Genomic DNA, 20,896 nt, shown 5'->3' on the forward strand with positions numbered 1-20,896 from the left:
GTTTTAAGTCACATTAAGGCTTAATTATTGCTTTAATGTGAGTCATAACCCTAAAGATCTTCATATTATTGTATTGTTAGAGATTCAGATAAAGTACACCCTCAACGAATTCATGACGCAATGGAACATACATGTAATGAAAATTAAGAGATATACTCCTGATACACTAATCATAGTCATCTTCCTTTGTTTTGTGAAATCAATAATCATTAGGTACCTTTAAATAAGAACACTAATATAATGTTTAATTGACTATACGGAAAGGGAGTTTGAAACAATGATAAATGCTTTGTTATTTTTCCCTAAACGTTTTTTCATTGATTGGTAGACTTTTGTTATTTTGATTTGCAGGCTTAGTATTTGTGAATTTAATTTTTGTGTGAACATATTTTTGAAATGCAAGTTAGTGTCATACGAGAAAGTTTCCGTTGGGACATTGCTGTATCACTGAGTTTTCTATGTACAGAATAATTGTAAAAATCATTTTGTCAAACAAACATGACACGGAATACAGTATTTGTAATGATAGCAAAGAAACCCGATTTTCTTAAATGTTCACAAAATAGTTTATGACGCCATTGCTTTGTTTAGTAAACATGGTGCTTGACTGACTGATTAATACCATTAAGTTACAATTGAAACGAGAATATCTAACATTTATTTACCTCAAATCACCATATCTTTTAAATAGATCATGTTCGTTACAAAAAACACACCATATCTTACACATGTAGTATGTGATGAATGCTTAGTTCTTACAGACACTATTACTTCAATATTAGCATATTTGTTAAGTAATTACATGTTCTTTTTTGACACAAAAGTAAACATATAGCGATACATTTACAATTGGTTGAGATTTAATATGTGTTTCTTAATTATTCAGGTTTTAACTCTATTATACTTCAGAAAGCAGGTTCTGGGCATCTGCGCAGTAACAACATCAACGCATGTGTAACTTTCTAATAATATACAGGTTACATTTCACTGTATGCGTGGTGATATTTTTACTGTTTGTGTATTGGCATTGACAAGTAACAATCTGCTTAAGGTGTTATCTATAAATGCTCGAAATAGTTATATGGTGATAATTGTAAACGTTGTTCGTTGTTGTGCAAATATATAAATATTTTCCCGGCCAAAACTATCTGTGTTTAAATTAAGATTATTCCTCATTCAACAATAATTTCTTTCTAGTAGGCGGCGGGGGTTGGCTGTAGTGTATGTTACTTTTCCACAAGTATTCTTTTTTCATTTTTGTTATTATTATCTAACTTAACGAGAGGTAATATCTAATTCATATGTTAATTTAAAATTGTATCATAAACATATCGTTTTGTGACTCTCATGGCAGGGACTATGAGGAACACAAGAACACAAGAAATAATAAATTCTGCAGTACATCAAAATGTGTAATTTACACCAAATATCACTATAACAAGTTTTCCGTACAATCACAATACAAAACCAAAAGAGCAACGTTATTTACTGGCCAACTTTAAACACACATATAACATTAGTCAAACACCCGTATAGTTGAAAAAATTCCTAAAAATCCAGTTATAGCCACAAATTCTCTTACCCGACAAAGTCCTAAACAGCCAATATTTCCAATCAGAATTCGTTATAAACATATATCAGCAAAGTTGAAGTTTTTTGTATCATTTCAAAAAAATTAATAGATTCTTTCACTTGATTTTTTTTCAATAACATATCGATGTTTGCTAAAACAAGCAATAGACAAATAAACATTCCTCTTGCTTGTGAGTGTTTTTCCATTTTTATGAAATAACATTATTTAAGTCAAATTCAATTAAATGCGCAGAATCAAAATCTTCTCGTGAATGTATACAAATAAGATACATAAGTTTACAACTTGTTTAGGAAATCTTTTTACGAACCTTGTATAATAAAACGTTCTCTTAAATATACGGATTTGAATTAGAAATGCTGTTCTACTGGAAACCGAAACCCCTTATTATATGACTTCCTTCCTAAATGCATCAATGTTTTGTCAGTGTGTTCAATCATGTAAGTCATAACATTTTACCTAATAATTATTTAGCTTATAATTTGTCTATTATAGAAAAATGAAAAACTTATAGAACACCCTAGACGATATTGTATTCTACAATCACGACCCACAGAATTGACACAATTATTTTAACACTTACACTTTATGACCTACAGTTCCTAAGAAGGTGCGTAAAATGGTAGTTACGCAAGAAAGTGTAATAAAGTCGCTCATAAAATATTTCTGGCTTGTAATATATTCAGGAAAAGTGGAACAACAAGATGTTCATAAAGTTCAAAATTCATTTAGTGTGAACATTTATATGACGAATAATAATATTTTGTTCTATAACATTTTATTATCACCTATATATTGAAATGACATATTTGATCATGTATGTAACACTTACCAACAACAGCAAAATAAATCCATAATTATTTCGTCGTTCGTTGTCATGTATGACACTAAATGCTATCAACTAATTATTTATTGTACTACAGGTCTTCAATGTTTTCTTCAAATTTCACCATTTTTATGTTTAAAAGTTGAATTCTGCTTAAGCCGGTAGTAGGGGGGCGTTGACGGTAATTTGCACTTGACAGTACCGTCCATGAACAGACTCAATCATACCAAGCCTGCAACATTTTACATGTTTGCCTTGTTGTGCTTTCTTTAGGGATTCTGTTTTTCTCTATTCTATTCGATTATGTACAAAATCACTTTAAAGTTTATAATACCACCATATGTGTCTACGATGTACAGAAATATGCATACAAAACACCAATGTTATTTCTAATATAAATTTTGCTTCAATAATCTTAATCATGAACTTTCTGATTTATAATTATGGCGTTGCCCTGTTTCTACTTTAACCGGTGCTAGTGGCGTGGACGGTAACTTACACTTTCCAGTCCATGAACAGGCTCAATCAAACCGAGCCTGCAACAAGTTACAATTTTGCCTTGTTGGGCTTTTCTTTAGGGATTCTGTTTTTTCTCTATTCTATTTTCGATTATGTACCAAATCACTTTAAAATCTAAGAACACCACCATATGTGTCTACGATGCACAGGAAAATGCATTCAAAACATCAATGTTATTTCTTATTTAAATTTTGCTGCAGTAATCTTAATCATTAACCTTCTGATTATATTTATGGCGTTGTCCTGTTTTGAATTTGGAAAAGTCATATGGAAGGGACATCACTATAAAAATTGAACATTTGAGCTAGCAATACAGATCTTAAGTCTGATCAGGCTGTAAACTGGTGGCAAAGGTTGATTACTCACGGTTTCAGCAGCCAGCAGTTTAATGGTTAATTAGTTCCGATTCACCGAATATGTTTGCAAATAGCTATTATGGTTGAAGATGTAGTTAGACGGATATAAATATTGGTTAATACGTTTTCAATATAATTTCTTTAAGCTGGTTTACTTACTGGATAAGCAATGAAACTAATATGACACTGCGATTTTATATGTGAATCAAATCGTTACGTGTTATACTTTAAAACATTCGGGAACGAAGAAAATCTTAGAATTACATCATATTGAAATCAGTTATTCGTGTTGAAAATTACATCGAGTTACAGATAAATAATCTATCACAGAAGACCTTATTTGTAAAATGTGACACAAAAGTTCATACATTACACATTTTCCCTACGGGTAATTCTTTCGATTACATACTGCAAATAACTCCTGTTAAAAAGTTGCCTTTGTATATTTCCCCAGAGAAATTATATTTACATTCCTAATAACGTAAATTTGTTATATCAAAGCCCTATAATAATATCGCAAATAAAATATTAAATAGATATTACGCTGTTTTTAAACTATGTAAAAAAGGTAAAGAGTGGATTACGGAAAAATGTGTGAAATAAATCATATTTGATTTATTTAAATCATGAATTTAATATACGGTCATTGAAATTGTTCAGAATCAAACAATGATCTATAAAGACAATGAGGAGCCCGCCGTGATATTTGTGACGATCAGAGTAATATTTCAAATATCATTTCCGCTTTGTCAGTAATGATATTTCCTACGTTATTGAATACTTATTCACGTTTGTTTCTAAGACAATTTTTGAGTAATTTATGGTGTATTTGTTCAAGTTAATCTACTTTTAATCAATCACAAAGAAAGTCTCAGTAGAAAAAGAACAATTTTAAAGAAAAATATTGTTTATGGTAATCATCGTTAGAAAAGGTTTTAATATGCCTCTGTCGATCGTAAGTGAAAGGAATGAACTCTATATATTTTTGGTTTAATTAAAATTAATTTAGTGTTAATCAATCAACTAACATTTTTATTCATTTATTGCTCTCACTCAATAAGACAACTTTATCTGATTTGCCAGAAATTCATTATTTTCCGCAGCATTTTGTTATGGCTTGCTCTATAATATTATGGAGAAAATATTTAAATATTTCAATGAGGATCGTAAATGGGTGAACAAGGAAGTCAATTAAAAACGAGTTTATGTTAATTGCATTTAGATGATATTAATCAATCAACGAAAACGTTTATTCAACCGAACTTTCACTATAAATACAAAACTTGTTATGCTGCGGTCCATATAAAATTTCCTCGACATTTGTATTGCTGTGTTTAGTGTTCCGTGCTTTGTGCTAAAATTCACTTCACGATAGTTATATAACAACCCCATCCCAGTGGTATTGAACTCCTTTCCAAACATAATATGTTAAGAAAAATTATAAACTTTCGAGAGTTGTTATCATAACGATTAAAATATGAAATTATACAATCATGGTGGAAACTTGTCACTTTTCTTTTTTATTTATATTATATATTTTCACTTGGAATCACACTAACTTAAATTTGTTGAATATACTCTAATATTCAAGTACAGAGAGGCCTTATGAAGAGCTATAACCTATTAAGCAACAGTAATAGTTCTTCCTAAAGTTTATTGAAACCGCTTCAGAGTAACAACTACAAATTTACCACTTTTAGAGAGAAATATATTCCATCTAAATTCTATCAGTCCCCTAATAATAATAAGAGTAATATTTTAATGTCATCTAAAAATGAAGATAATTATTATGATGAGATTGAGACTGTGTTGGCATATTCGTGCTTTTCAAGAACGTAAAATGCTTCTTAATGATATTGTTTAAAAGTGTAATTATTTATGTATCTACAACATTCTGGATGGTATATACATATATGTTAAGATAGTTTGATTTCTGTCACTTCATATACATTTATACTAAAACTTGTAAATTTAGTATTTGATCTATTTAGTGCACTGGCACTACATCATGTCATGGTTGTAATGTACATGTTTTGTTGATATGGGGCGGACGCCAAAATCAAATAAATATATTGTAATTGTCATTGTAACACCTGCCAGAAACCATGTTCTTGGTCTCCCGAAGGATGTTGCTATGTACTGTACTCTGTAAGATACAACATTGAACGTCGGTCAAAAACAAAATAAAACAAACCGTTACTATCTTTCTCATATATTTCTAGTTAATTGTATACAATTTTGAGAATCTTTAACAAAACAAACACCGGGGTCTGTATTTTGTTGTTGTTGGACTGCGGTTAATTTACCCATTTGACAGGGAGTTTTAAGATTTGAACAAAACCTTTATAAAATTGTTACCATTATTATTACATTGTCTTCAGGCAAGTACCACTTATTTGAGAATATTGTAGTACATCAAGGAATCTAATTTAGAATCGACAATTTTAATTCTATAGTTGCTTAAAGTCCTAACTTTTGGAATAAATAAGTAACACAGAAATACACAACAGCTTAAACCAGTCTACACAATGAATTAAAATGTGCTTAAAACATTAACGTTTTAGAAAAGGTCACTTAACTCTAAATGCTGACACTGACCACGTTCTATAAACACAAATAATTGGTCCTTATTTTAACACGATGATGTGCGTTCAGTCTGTTACGCTATGTGAACATCTTGTGGAAATCTAGTTTAAAATCGCATCCCAACGTACGCAAATGATTTTGAAATGTCTTCAATAACAAACATTAGTATCTTCAAATCATGAAAATGATTGAAAGACAAGAATGACGATACATAATCTTCTAAACAAGACTATATTTGACAGAACAATTCGTGAAATTCAGAGATAAAGAAATAAAGAAACAGGGTGTTTCGGTTGGGTTAATTCTTTTCTATAGTGTATCGTGTGTAAAAAACAAATGAGAAAATTGCACGGACATTTCGTCCTTTTATAGCCAAGTATCTGGTGTCTATTCACAATATTCAAATTAACTTGCAAAACGGAAACCAGTATAATACTACACACATCACTATAAGGTTAGAATTAATCAGATTGCAAAGCAACCAGTGGCGTAAACAAATGCTGATTTCTCAAAGGATAAATTAAATTATTTTAAGTTAGAAATAATTTCTGATAGCACCATTTTATTAACATATATGTGACAAAGGGATTGACATTTTTTTCTCATTGAATATACTATAATGTCATGCTTTCGTTTCGTAATGTCATAACTTTATTCTATTTTTTATATCTTATACATGTACTTCGTTTTTGTTTTTTGTTCTTTTTAAAAAAAAATGTATTGCCTGTTCTATACAGAATAAAAAAACATGTTATTGTTCAAAGATTTCACTTTTTCATCAGAACAATTATTTACAAACAACGCATTTTCTTTCAATCCTGAAAGATCACTTTCCTTCCATGCTTGACATAAATTTTTCGGTGATATTAATCAATCAACGAGAACGTTTATTCAACCGAACTTTAAATAAAAACTTGTTATGCTGCGGTCCGTATAAAACTTTCCTCGACATTTGTATTGCTGTGTTTAGTGTTCCGTGCTTTGTGCTAAAATACACTTAACAATAGTTATATAACAACCCTATCCCAGTGGTATTGAACTCCTTTCCAAACATAATACATGCATGTTAAGACAAATTATAAAACTTTTAATAGTAGTTATCATAACGATTAAAATGTGAAATTATACAATCATAGTGGAGACTTGTCAGCTGTCACTTTTCTTTTTTATTTATATTATATATTTTCACTTGGAATCACACTAACTTAAATTTGTTGAATATACTCTAATATTCAAGTACAGAGAGGCCTTATGAAGAGCTATAACCTATTAAGCAACAGTAATAGTTCTTCCCAAAGTTAAACTTCATAGTTATTGAAACCGCTTCAGAGTAACAACCACAGACAAACCTCTTTTAGACAGAAATATATTCCATCTAAATTTTATCAGTCCCCTTATATTAATAATATTAATAGTTTAATGTCATCTAAAAATGTAGATATTATGATGAGATTGGCTGTGTTTGCATATTGTGCTTTTCAAGAAAATACTTCGTAATGATATTGTTTAAAAGTGTAATTATTTATGTATCTACAACATTCTGGATGGTATATACATATATGTTAAAATAGTTTTATTTCTGTCACTTCATATACATTTATACTAAAACTTGTAAATTTAGTATTTGACCTATTTAGTGCACTGGCTATACATCATGTCATGTTTGCCTGTACAATACAGAATAAAAAAGCATGTTATTGTTAAAAGATTTCACTTCATCATCAAAACAATTATTTACATACAACGCCTGAAAGATCACGTTCCTTCCATGCTTGACATAAATTTTTCGGTCATTTTTCACAAACAGATGAAAGCGTTCTTCTTTTTCAATGATCGTTAACAGTCTACGTATCGATTAAGGACAACGATGATAATTCTGTATAGATATTTCACCAAGCCAAGCAAACAAGATCTTTTAATGCTGGTTCTTGTTTTGCTGCTTGTATGTAGTATACTATCAGGAATCGTTTATTTAGACAGAATAACCACAGGTATCAAGTCTGTTACATTATTTTGTCTTCTCATGACGTATAATAGCAGACGATATTTAAGACCATTGCGAATAGTTTGGTGAAATTCGACAGTATATTGGCAAATAATATGTAATTATATTACTAAAGGGTCTTTTTTTATTAAGCTTTTTCAATGAATTTGACAGGAAATCTAAGGACGGAGTATTTTTATTGAAATTTTTGCGTGTATATTATGGACTCAATAGATAATTACAACTTTTAACATTTGATTTTTGGTGTGCATCGAATTTAGAACGATAATCTTTATATGATTTATCCTTCGTTTTTTCAAAAGGAAAGCATTAAGGTATATTCTTCAAGCTTAATACAAACAAATGTTTAACTGAAGGTTGAATGAAAAGTAAATCGAGAATTTTCGCATTTTTTATTCCTAGTTTAATAATATGTTTAATAACTGATTTTGCGCATTATTTCAGACCTTGTTTAAGTTGATATTATGTAAAATAAATTGAAGATTCTTCAATATAAAAATTCAAAACTTGAGCTGGCAGCACAGATGTTTAGTATGGAATTTCTAGTGGCAAAGGCTAATAGCTAATAGGTTAAGGGCTATTAAGTTTTGGGATACAATTCATCGAGTATGTTTACAAATAGCAATTAGGGTTAAAGATGCAGTAACACGGAAATAAATTTTGGTAAATATGTTAGAGAAACTCTTTTTTTATCCAATAGCCTTCACTGAACACGATAAAGATGAACTCTATGTGCTAATGTACTCAGTGAATATGCAACGTTACTGATGCGATTTTAAATTTAAGTCATATTGTAATAGGTTACCATTTAAACATTCGGAATATTGGCCTCATATTAAAAAACAATGATTCGTTTTGAAAATAATATTATAACGAATTTCATTTAAAATATATTTTTACACAGAGGGTTGTTTGTTTATTAAAATAAGACAAAAAAAGTTGATACAGTGTTATCTTTTCCATAGTTTATATGTATTGCAAATTAACCCTATTAAACATATTGCCTTTAATATATCCCAAAATAAATTATATTTACATTCCTAAAGAAAATTGTGTATTTTGTAATTCAAACCCTTATTTAATATCACAAGAAAACCATTACATGCGAAGAACCTTTGCAAAAATAGGATGTGTCGCCATCTTAAAACTATGTCAATAAGGATGACAGTGGATAACTAAAACTTTATAACACAGACCCATTTTGTTTAAACTATAAATTAAAATTATGCGAAGCTTGTTCGTTTCATAGACAGTCAGCTTTATGAGAAATTTATGATGTTTTTTGTTTAAGTTAATTCACTTTTAATCAATCAAATAGTCTCTGTAGGAGTACAAAAAATAAAGGAACATTATAGAATTAAAGGAACAATATTATATACGTTTATTATTGTACGAAAATGTTTAAATACGTATTTGACGAAGTGAAAGTGTTTTCTTCACAAAGGGTGCTGCTCTGCAGAGATTGCATAATATACTATAAGCCACTACATTAAAAGAATATCAAGTATCTGTCTCCTATATGTTCTAATTGATTGTATACATTTTGAGGCATCATTATTTATAATGACAAAGGGTTTTGTATTTGGTTTAAACAATGTTTATTTCTTCATCAATATTTACAGACAAGATTACAATATATAAATTTCATTCAGGATTGTGTAGAAAGCTTGGAGCTTATATGAAACTCTCTCCTGTAAAATCATATTAACAATTTATTTTAGTAACAACATGACATAGCGAAAGTTTATTGTACCTGCATTTACCGTAATTCCTTCCATATATTTACAAGAAGATAATAAATACCTACTACGTATGGCGTAATTTGTAAAGGATCATAAAGAGGAGCTGAACATGTCAAGTGTGTAATGCAATGCCTATATCAAATTTAAATAATTTCTCGACATGGGGGAAAGGAAGAAAAATAGACAAAAAAAAAGAAAAAAGAGATCAGAATAGAGACAAAAAGTGGAGTAGAGGGGGGGTCACTGTAATATAATGGAAAGTGTAGGTCCTATTAAAAAATATTACAAGATTTTTTTTTATTTACCAAGTATTGACACTTTAAATGATTTCTTTATAAGTAATATAGTAATAAGTTTCCTTGTGACAATATGCTATAATTATTATAGCATATAATAAGGAAACACATAAAAAAGAGGCTATGGAAGCAGTATAAGGGTAACCCTTACGAAACGAAATGAAGAGCGCCCTTACTTGCATAATACCTTGTAAGTTTATTACAAAGTATCTTAAACACATAGATAAACAAGATATTCCAGATTCCATATTCAATTAACATTTCAAGTTCATATGTATGCATTGTGTGTGAAAGCGTCTGCATGCATACTCCAGTGCACAATTGTTACCATAATGAAAGAGGTTTTGTATTTCTTTCTTTCCATTTTATGTATCACAGAAAACGATGGCTTCGACTAGAGGATGAAATTCGGCAATTAAAGAATGTGTAGTAAAGGTGCATATTAACGTGGACTAAACAGATCAACTATTTGACCGAAATTTCTAGGATTTGAACAAAACCTCTATAAAAGTGTTACCATTGCAAGAAGCTAAAGTAAATTTTATTTGAAATATTATAGTAAATGACTATGAACTATCAAATTAAGATGTATCATGGGGCGTCCGTGGCCGAGTGGTTAAGGTCGTTGACTTCAAACCACTTGCCCCTCACCTCTGTGGGTTCGAATCCCGACAGGAACTTTGGATTCTTTCATGTGAGTAAGCTATCCAGCTAGCTTACGGAACGTCGGTGGTTCTACTCAGGTACCCGTTCGTGCCTGAAATAATGCACGGAATGGCACCTGAGGTCTTCCTCCACCAGTAAAGCTGGAACGTCGCGATATGACCTATACTGTGCCGATGTGACGTAAAACCCAAAACAAACAAAAAAAGATGTATCATTATTTTCTTATTATGAAAAATTGAATCCGCAGCTCAAGAAATTTAATTTAGAATCTTCAATTTTAATTGAACTAAACAAGAGGTCAGAGTTAAGATACTTGAATTTGATCTCTTTATTTAATAATGATATTTGAAAGTAAAAACAAGGCAAAAAGTTAAATTGATATCAAATATTTTAGTTTAAAATTGAAATGAAGAGCGCCCTTACTTGCATAATACCTTGTAAGTTTATTACAAAATATCTTAAACACATAGATAAACAAGATATTCCAGATTCCATATTCAATTAACATTTCAAGTTCATATGTATGCATTGTGAAAGCGTCTGCATGCAAACTCCAGTGCACAATTGTTACCATAATGAAAGAGGTTTTGTATTTCTTTCTTTCCATTTAATGTATCACAGAAAACGATGGCTTCGACTAGAGGATGAAATTCGGCAATTAAAGAATGTGTAGTAAAGGTGCATATTAACGCATATTAACATTTGTACAGAATACTCTGTCTTTTTTTAACTTCGGTCCATCTATAAAAAATGATTTGATATTTTATATAAAGATGCAACTTCTGTTGTTAATCAATATGGTTTTTTACCAAATTTTGTAAAAATAGGTATAGGCTGCCAACAAGGAGATCTGGCAACAAATTTTGTATGATGCTTATGGTATTATTCTATAAATCAAGATTTAATAAATTACAATGTCTATTAAAGCGTTTTATACATTTAAAAGTTATATAATATGATACTATCTTGTTATTTAATTCAACATAAGACGTTTTAACAATATTAGCAATGTTTGAAATAGACCCATTTTTTTATATTTTATTTAATCTTGATTTATAGACTAATACCATAAGTTTCTAGGCTTTTAACTAAATACTGCAAAATATATTCTTTGAAAAAATCGTTTCGTCGAGTTTTATTTTCTATTTTATAATGATCATCATATTAATAATAAATATAAACAGAATCAACCATGGACTTCGACATACAAAAAACGCAGCCCACGATACAAACTTATCATCAATTTATCATTCATTTTATTTTCATGCATTAAAAGTATTAACATTAAATCCAGTATTAAGCAGCAGCCACAATAATTACATGTACATAGTTCATTCAATAATTCAATTAATCATGAAAAATGATTCAGAGATTTTAAGGTTCTTTTGTTGAATAAATCGAGTTGCTGTATTCACTGATTCATGATTCACATTTGTCAATATAAAAGACCCAAATCGGTTTTGTCCACTGTTGTATAATACGCAGACAATGTCTTATACACACGCATAATAAATTACCCTCGGATTAATTTTAAAATAGAAATATATCTTAAGTAGATAACTTACAATAGAGAAAGTCTGGCGAGAAGTATAATCTAATTTTCTCAGTACATCTACCGTTTTATCACCTCTGTGTGAAATAATGGTTCTTAGAATAACTGCTGTAGACATAGGTTTCCAGTCCCATTTAACTGCTGCTTGGTGTCATTGCCACGCATCTGTGGCTTTTCACCATTGGTGTGAAAGGTCGGACAAAGTAGACTTTAACTTAACTTTGTTTTGTTAGATAAAATCAATATTAAAGGGACTCCACTGAGGTTTTTTGACATGATTGGACTGAAAATATTTCTTCTAGATAAATGTAACATTTGATGTAGGTTTAGACCACTAATTTTTGTGCAAAATTTCAGATCGTTCGCACACTTCGTTTTTCCAGAATAATTATTCAAATTGTAAAAAAATGACCCAAAATGAAAAGCGTTTAAACACTTTTCACTTAAATCGGGTTAAGAAAGGCATAAAAATGCTATTTTCAATTTATTTCAAAGAATATTTCTTAACTATCTTTGCATATATTTTTGTTTAAAGTACCCCAGCTCATTTATGTAAAAAATTCAAAAGTTATGTTTTTAGGCTTTTAAACCTCAGTTGAGTTCCTTTAAGAGAAAATGTCAAAGTTTAATCTTTCATACACACGTTACCACGCATATATAAGTTATATATCCTAATGTATGGTCTAATTGCATTTTTGTTTCTACTTTAAGTTCTTTTATTTACCAAAGTCCAATTTTCCTGCTGTTTGTTAGCATTTAACACATCTGTTGTATTTTTTTTTACCTTGGCGTGAAAGGTCGGACGAAGATTTTGAATTGTCATTATGCCCATCCAAACGCACAAAGCAAAGTCAAAATAACTTAAGATTTGCCATTTTTTTTTCAAATTTATTGTTTAATTCATGTGTATAATCACACGTGAACCACAAAGAAAAACTGTAAATATCTTTCGGATTGTACCTTTTATGAGAGTGGGGCTGCCTTTTTAAATTTTAGGTAGTTATTATAATATATTCTTAACATTTTTAACTTTTTCAGTGTAAAACAATTCAACTGAACTCGACATAACATTAACTTAGAGTAACTAGATAAAATCAATATATAACGAGGAAAATTTCAAAGTTTAATAGTTTCGCAAGTGTCATTTACACATCCGTTACAAAGCATATATAAATTGAATTTATCTTAAAGGATCTGTCTACAAGATGTTCTTTAATCTGTAAGTATTTTCACATATAATTACGTAAAATAATAGATTTGATGTAGTCGCATTTAAACACACAAGATATTACATGTATAATGTCTTATTTAATATGTAATTTTTATCATTATTTTTAAAGAATGTAATGTGCTGCTCTCCTTTGATGGAGGTAATAAAGAATCTATCTGTATATTCTTTCGCGTAACAGATAAAGATTTTATCGTTTTCATCGACTTAACGCCATGCTATTTTCGTAGTAATGAATCATCTATTCAAACAATTAGAGGATGCTAAGATACCAGCAAACAAGTGAGCCACTTCTGTTTACAATAAAAGTCACAATAGATGCTAATGGCTTATACAAAGAAAGGTATCGTAAAAACTTTATAACAGTGAAATTATCACTTAAGCAACAGAGACTCTTTATATTTCTTTTTGTGTTTTTATGCTCATTACGCCTTGGTTATATCCTGGCGGTCGGTCCACCTAACCGGTAATCCTCGCATGATAACTAACCAGTAATAACCAATTTCTCCGCAAGTGCCTGACTTCTTTTATTTACTTATCACACATAATTTCTAAATCACTGTTTAGAGACATTGACAGTTAGATTCAGTGTACTTAATGTATGACATCAATTGTTAGAGACATTGACAGTTAGATTCAGTGTACTTAATGTACGACATCAATTGTTAGAGACATTGACAGTTAGATTCAGTGTACTTATTGTACGACATCAATTGTTAGAGACATTGACAGTTAGATTCAGTGTTCATAATGTACGACATCAATTGTCACAGAGAAATTTCGCCTCGTCCCTGGATCGAACCAGTGACCTCTCGATTGCTAATCCAATGATCTCCCTGTTGAGCTACGCTGGCGGGTATGACAGGAGATGTAAACATACATAATGTAAATGAAACACCTTGTGTTCAGTATACTTTGATCATCGCCAATAGATAAGCGCCATTCCACTATTGAACATTACTTTATGAAAGAAGTGTTTGATAATATAATTTTCGTATACTTGTGGAGAAACATTTAAGTGCTCAGCTGCTGTTTTGATTAGTAAAAGAAAGAGCTAAATTTCCTCAGGGAATATTGTTGTGTTATTTAGATAATTTCCTGCTCATTTGCAATGGTAAGATACCTCCTCAGCTGATTTTACAGAGCACGAATTTAATATTGACTAAGGAAAATACTAACCGGGAGATTCAAACGTTTATAGTTTTTTTGTTGTTGTTTTTTTTTTTCTTAATTTATTGACTTCGTTAACAAACATGAACTAATCGTTCGATAAGAATACAGCTTACAAACAAAAGTAAAGAAAATGAAAAATACTAATTTTACTAATTTATTTATAATTATTAAATACGTGTTTTCCAAATTAAATTTTACTTTACCTCAATACGATGAAATTCGTTTTATTTAGTTTTCTATTGCATATATGCACATATAACATATAACATGATGTATACTTTAAATTAGAATTAAAATAAATTCAAAACGAAAATATGTAATTGAATAAAATATTATGTTTTGAAAAATAAGATTCGGACAAATCTTTCATTTTACAATTTACTTAATGTTAACAATGTTAGTTTTTTGTTTTCTTAAAAGATATTAGAAGAGATTCAGAAGTTGTAATGATAAAAATAGAAAAAATGTAACAGTAATAGCGAGGAAAGTGTCAGATCACATAAAATAGTCTCTTAAAGTGACAGCATTGGTTTATTGATTAACACCAGATTACTTTCAATTAAAGAAAAATATTCCTAGTTCATTCCTTCATTTACGATCGTCAGAGAGATATATAACCCTTTTCTTATAATATTAACCATAAATAATTTTAATCCTTAAAATTGTTCGAACTCTACAGAGAATTTTGTTTTGATTGATTAAAAGTTGATTAACTTGAACAAATTCATCATAAATTTCTCAAAAAATCTGTCTAAGAAACAAACGTGAATAAACGTCTTCAATAACCTACAAAAACTTATACCTGACATAGTGAAAATGATATTCAAATTATTTCTGTGTTCGCCACAAATAATTCGTGCAGATTGCAGTTTTTGCGAGGGGTTGCGTTCATTGAACGCCCCTTTCCTTGTTGATCTTGATGATCATTGTTTAATTCTATAAATTTACCAAATTCTGCATATTTATTTCATGCATTTGGGAGAAGCAGATAATGGTATATTTTATAATTTTCCGCTGTTCAGCAGTTCAATATACATGTATTTAAAAAAACAAACTTTTTTTAAAAATTGCATAGTGTATTATAGTGCTATGTTATGACACGTTATTTTCTATTTAGAAGTGTATGTTAAAGAATGTTAAAGCTTTAAAATTTATTCTTTTTGTAACATCCTCAGAAGCTCCTCTTTATGTAAATTTGCACACGAATAACTTGTTAAACTTCTGATAGGTTTTTATTTTTTTATTTTTTATTTTACAAGAAATATGTTCTATACATGTTTAGATCTAGTCAAGTATTAAGTTGCATCATCTTTCATGTTAATTTCGATCATCAAGTTATGAAATGTTTCATAGAAGCACAAAAAAGTGTATCAGTAAGTAAAATATGTTAATAAAAGGTTTAGGAATTGATCACCAGGAACTACTTACGAATTATATGTACTAGATCTATATAATTAAGTATGTGCACTGGTCGATACAATATTACTAAACTAAGTAGCATCACGGCCGTGTAGCTAAAGCGTCGGAAAAGTAATCTAATGACCGCTAGTCACACGGGCTCAAACCCTGCCAGGGGCAAGACGTTGTTTCTTGAGCAAGAAACTTTACACTCATTACTCACTACAGGTTGGTTCCAGGAACGGATGCGAAAGTGCGTCTATAAGTTTTTTACACAATCGATCTAAAATAAATTCTGTATAAACCAAAAACAATATTATTTGTTTATTATGTCTGTGTAAAAGGGACTCCACTGAGGTTTTTTGACATGATGGGACTGAAAATATTTTTTTCCAGATAAATGTACCATTTGATGTAGGTTTAGACCACTAATCTTTGTGCAAAATTTCAGATCACTCGCGCACTTCGTTTATCCAGAATAATTATTCAAATTGTAAAAAAAACGACCAAAAATGAAAAGCGTTTAAACGCTTTTCACTCAAATCGGGCTAAGAAAAGCATAAAAATACGATTTTTGATTTATTTTTAAGTATATTTCTTAACTATCTTTGCATATATGTCTGTTTTAAGTGCCCAAGCTCATTTATGTAAGAAATCCAAATGTTATGTTTTTAAATCTCAGTGGAGTCCCTTTAAGAAGTCATTTACAGTGTTACAATTGTATTATAATAATCACCATCATTTTATATTTTATAAACAATCTCTGTCATAGAAATCAATTTCTTCAGTGTCGAATACTATGAAATCAGGCAAAGCATCTTGTACCATTCGCTTTGAAAGAGAGCTTCTCCTGCATTTGTCTGTACCATTAATAAATTCAAACGACATGCAGTCTGTATCATCTATACATAGTGTTTGACAATCAGCCAAAGTTTCTGGTGAAGTACCGCGGTCATTGAAGCCTGACACACGCATTCCCTTGGTAAGCGAGAAAGAGTTGGTCAGTGTTGTACAAACTGCAGATGGAACAAACATAATATTGTATAATGATTGGTAATTATTAATGTAAATGTATAAGTTATAACTAGTTTCTATTTTGTATCATTTTTTCTTTCGAAATGTACGCATTCAGTAAAATACCAGGACCGTCTTGTATTGGGGATCAAACGAATTAATGATATACAAGCTATTTAGGGAACAGTAATATTTTGTTTATTCAACATTGACAATAATTTTCCATGTCAATCGCATTAATAGTTAGAACTTTAGTAAATAACATAAAATTTTTCACAGGGTGGTCACATTTTTAAAAGAAAATGTTAATTAAATACCTTTCACACAGTCTTTGGAATCTGGGTCATATCGGAAGAATCGGTTACAAAAACAGTAACCCTGGTTACATATTGCCTCGGACTCATTACAGTCAGAGTTACTTGTGCACGCTGTTCCGATTGTTGTCGCTACAATTTATATATTGTACATATTTATAAAATATCATTGTAGTAGGTATCCAAATTGACAAAATTCATGCAAATGATATATTTGCAGCAACAAACGCAATAAAGAGGCATTTAAAGTAAGAACACTAGCTACTGAATGAAACGTAAGAACAAATCAAACGATAATTTGTTACATAATCAGCAACATGTAGCGTATATTGTATAAAAAAACAACATTGAATGCTTTCCTTCAAATATCTCTAATAATGAAAGTTAAACGGTAAACGGAGGCTTTGCAATGATTTTGATGAGCAAATGAAGAAGTTTGAATATTTGATAATAAAACTGAGTTAATATCAAGCAAATAATATTAAGCTTATTGATTGATGTGTGTAACATTGAATGTCACTTTACTTGACAAACTAAACAAACCCATGCAGGTAGCTTCTGGTACTGACCACTCCCCATTTAGGAGGCACGTTATGCTCGTGTCACCACTGTGAAACATGTTATCGGGGCACGTTAACACGTATGAACTGTTAGTCCCAGCAATGATCGTGGTGCCAGATTGATCATCTCCGCTAACATACCGTGCTTGATCGCATGCTGAAGAAAGAAGAAAACAAATTAAATTTGCAAATGTTTGAATGGGTTATTTTTTCTTATACAAAAAGAACCCAACTTTACAAATAATCATTTAATAGTAACAGCATGTATAGTACACATTAAAAGCAAAACAATTTGATTAAATGAAGTTATCGAGGTAAGATTGACTTCATAAGATATTATTACTGTCTTCAATACCATTATAATGGAAGACAAAAGAATATAAAACTTTGGACACGGATAAATGTTTTGAAATGGTTCCTGTACAAATATGTAATCCAGAGTATTTGATCCAAAATTAGAACATTATTCTAAAACAAAGTACTTAGATTTGCTTGTTTTGACAAATAACTTACTGATATTGACGCATTTATACGCGCCATTACCTAGAGGTGAGCATCGTTGTTTTTTGTCACACTGGTGGTGTTTACATCCGCTCACCATCGACTGAAGCATAAAATAAACATTTAAGTATTGTCAAATTTGAAAAATTATATCAGTATGAGCAACATGTCAATATTTTTCTTGTTCTTTAAATATCAAATTCTTTACAAATAGTATGACATAACCAAAAACAATGAAAACTATTATAGCAGACAAGATTGCTTTCAAGCCAATTGTAAAAGAATGAGATATAGATCTAGGTCAAATATTTCATAAGCAAATGCTTAGTATATAATGCATAGCTGACGTCAAACTTATAGAAATCAAATATCAAGCGTTATAAGCGATTAGACAGTATAATCTGAAAACTGAATTGCTGACGTAAATACAAATAGATACAGAAATGTGAAATAAATTTGATAATCAATTATATAAGATCTAAGAGTTTTTTTAAATATCCTTTGTACTACTGTTGTTTTATAATTTTTATTGCCTTTAATTTTTGATTCTCTCTTGTTATTTTTTTTTCACACAACACATTAATTCTTTTGAAAAGAGAGTCACGAAGTAAAAAGTAACAGAAAATATTCACGTTACTTACTTTAATAATGATAAATCATACCTATGTACTTTATTATGTAAATGAATAGATTACAAATACAAGTATTGTTAAAACTAAATCACTATCAGATCTAATTTATTCTTTAGTCATACATATGGTAATAAAACTTGAAACTTGGTAATAATATGTTTAACACAAGTTGTTAATTTTTCTGTATAATGCATTTTATTTTTATATCCGTGTAATTACTGAACTAGTTATCTACATTGCACTTTAAAGGCACATTAAGCATCAGTTCCTTTATGTTTTATAATGATATGATAATAGATTAAGAACATGTCTAGCGTTAAAGGGATACTCAGGCAAATAAATGTCAAAAATATTAAAATGATCTAATGTACTCAAATCACGCTAAAATAACATTTTTTAAAGTCCCAGCATAAATTTCTATATAAATTCTATATATGTTGTTAGGTTTGAAGCGTAAATATATCTAGGTGTAATGAACGAAATTTAGACGCCGACAGAATCACCGAGTTGTTGTTTTAAAACATGCCATGTGATGTGAACAAACCCTGGAAGTTACAATATCAGATGTTGTGGATATTGTATGATTGAAACAATTAAGTCTAATTTACTCATTTGATATCTTCTATAACGAGTTCATTGGGCAACTATTGTGAAATTTTAACGCTCTAACCTGACCCACGTGGGTGAAAAAAATCAAAACGAAGAAATGAGAATTTGCCTGTGTTTTCCATTAGTGTAAAATAATTTGTGATAAAGGTAGCAAAACGTACCATGAGTATCTTTTTTAAACACTACAACACTAGAAATAAAAAGGTTTTGAAAAATAAAAAATGATATAACTTTTGAGGCTTAATTGGCCTTTAAATATATCATGATTTTTATATTTCAAAAACTATTTCTAAATTTTGGTAGCAATTTAACAATTATTTTTTGTTTATTTTTCTGACTAGGTTTTAACGCGTGTCCGATTCATGATTAATTTCTTTACTGTGTTATATTAGGAATATTAGGAATTCACTTGATTCGAGTCATTTCATGTCACTGTATATCGTTATTAAAGTAGAAAATGATGCTATGAGATATGTTTGTTGCAGCATTATCAGGTTTTAACACGCAGTGCTGTTATATTTTAAACTTTTAGAAAAGACATTACCTGAGGCCAGTCTGATATATCAGAGAAAATTGTTCCTTTTACTTCGTAGAAATCTGATGGATTAACTGTTCCACTTCCAGATGAGTTTAAATCACATGTTTTGCTCCTCGTATTAAAATTAATAGAAACACAAGCTCTAATATACATGCATTCTTTGGCACATTCGTGATGTGACAATACCTTCATGTCAAACAGCTTATAACCAAGCAGTTGCTTGTTCAGATTTTCAGCCTTTATATGAAAAGGCTGACAAGATTGTAAACAAGTACCCTTCGTAAAGAATAGACAGAAACTCCACAAAAAGAGCGGTGTAATCAGCGCCATATTTGTAACCATGTCATCTCTTTGAGCAGTCTAAAATAACGATTTAAATTACGTTATAAACAGTCAAACGTGTTTTAACAAGAAGGTTGGTGAAACTAGGGCTTGAACGTGGATCTTTGTAGGTAGATCGTTGTCTCTCTAAACCAATTACGCTATAAAAAATACTGTTTCGACTGGAAAATAAAGTTTATAATACCTCATATTATTCGATTCAGTAAAAGTTTATTGTTGTTACATTTTGTTATCATTTCTTATCTTTTTATATATATTTAACATGAAAATATTCGAAACAGAAAACTTATGATTTGAAATAAATGTTTATCGTGCCTCCAAATATCAATGCTAAGAAATGCTGAATGAAAATATGTGACTGGTCAATGGTACTTTCATAAATATTTAGACAAACTCTATGTACACCGACTAATAAGCGCGGCACCTAAATATCAAAGTCATGTTAATA

The 20,896-nt window shown here is 30.0% G+C and overlaps 1 protein-coding gene across 1 annotated transcript; it reads right to left on the reverse strand.

The window, feature by feature from the left end:
- Window positions 1-15,908: 15,908 nt before the first annotated feature.
- LOC132735410 (uncharacterized) lies at window positions 15,909-20,544 on the reverse strand. The gene is made up of 5 exons (XM_060722352.1): window positions 20,113-20,544; window positions 18,340-18,430; window positions 17,810-17,983; window positions 17,270-17,398; window positions 15,909-16,954 (listed from the first exon to the last, which is right to left on the reverse strand). Exons 1-5 carry the CDS (start codon window positions 20,446-20,448, stop codon window positions 16,689-16,691), a joined length of 996 nt encoding a protein of 331 aa, XP_060578335.1. The 5' UTR covers window positions 20,449-20,544; the 3' UTR covers window positions 15,909-16,688.
- Between the last annotated feature and the right edge of the window lie 352 nt (window positions 20,545-20,896).

Source organism: Ruditapes philippinarum, unplaced genomic scaffold, assembly GCF_026571515.1.
Source record: "Ruditapes philippinarum isolate M1 unplaced genomic scaffold, ASM2657151v2 ctg1659_1_1_1_1, whole genome shotgun sequence".
Taxonomy (NCBI): domain Eukaryota; kingdom Metazoa; phylum Mollusca; class Bivalvia; order Venerida; family Veneridae; genus Ruditapes; species Ruditapes philippinarum.

Excerpts from the sequence above, each read along its gene's own strand:
- LOC132735410 (XM_060722352.1), bottom strand. The coding sequence starts at position 20,448 with ATGGTTACAAATATGGCGCTGATTACACCGCTCTTTTTGTGGAGTTTC. Across the intron at positions 18,431-20,112 it reads ATATATCAGACTGGCCTCAG|TCGATGGTGAGCGGATGTAA; the intron begins GTAATGTCTTTT and ends TTTATGCTTCAG. Across the intron at positions 17,399-17,809 it reads ACCAGAAGCTACCTGCATGG|CGACAACAATCGGAACAGCG; the intron begins GTTTGTTTAGTT and ends TATAAATTGTAG.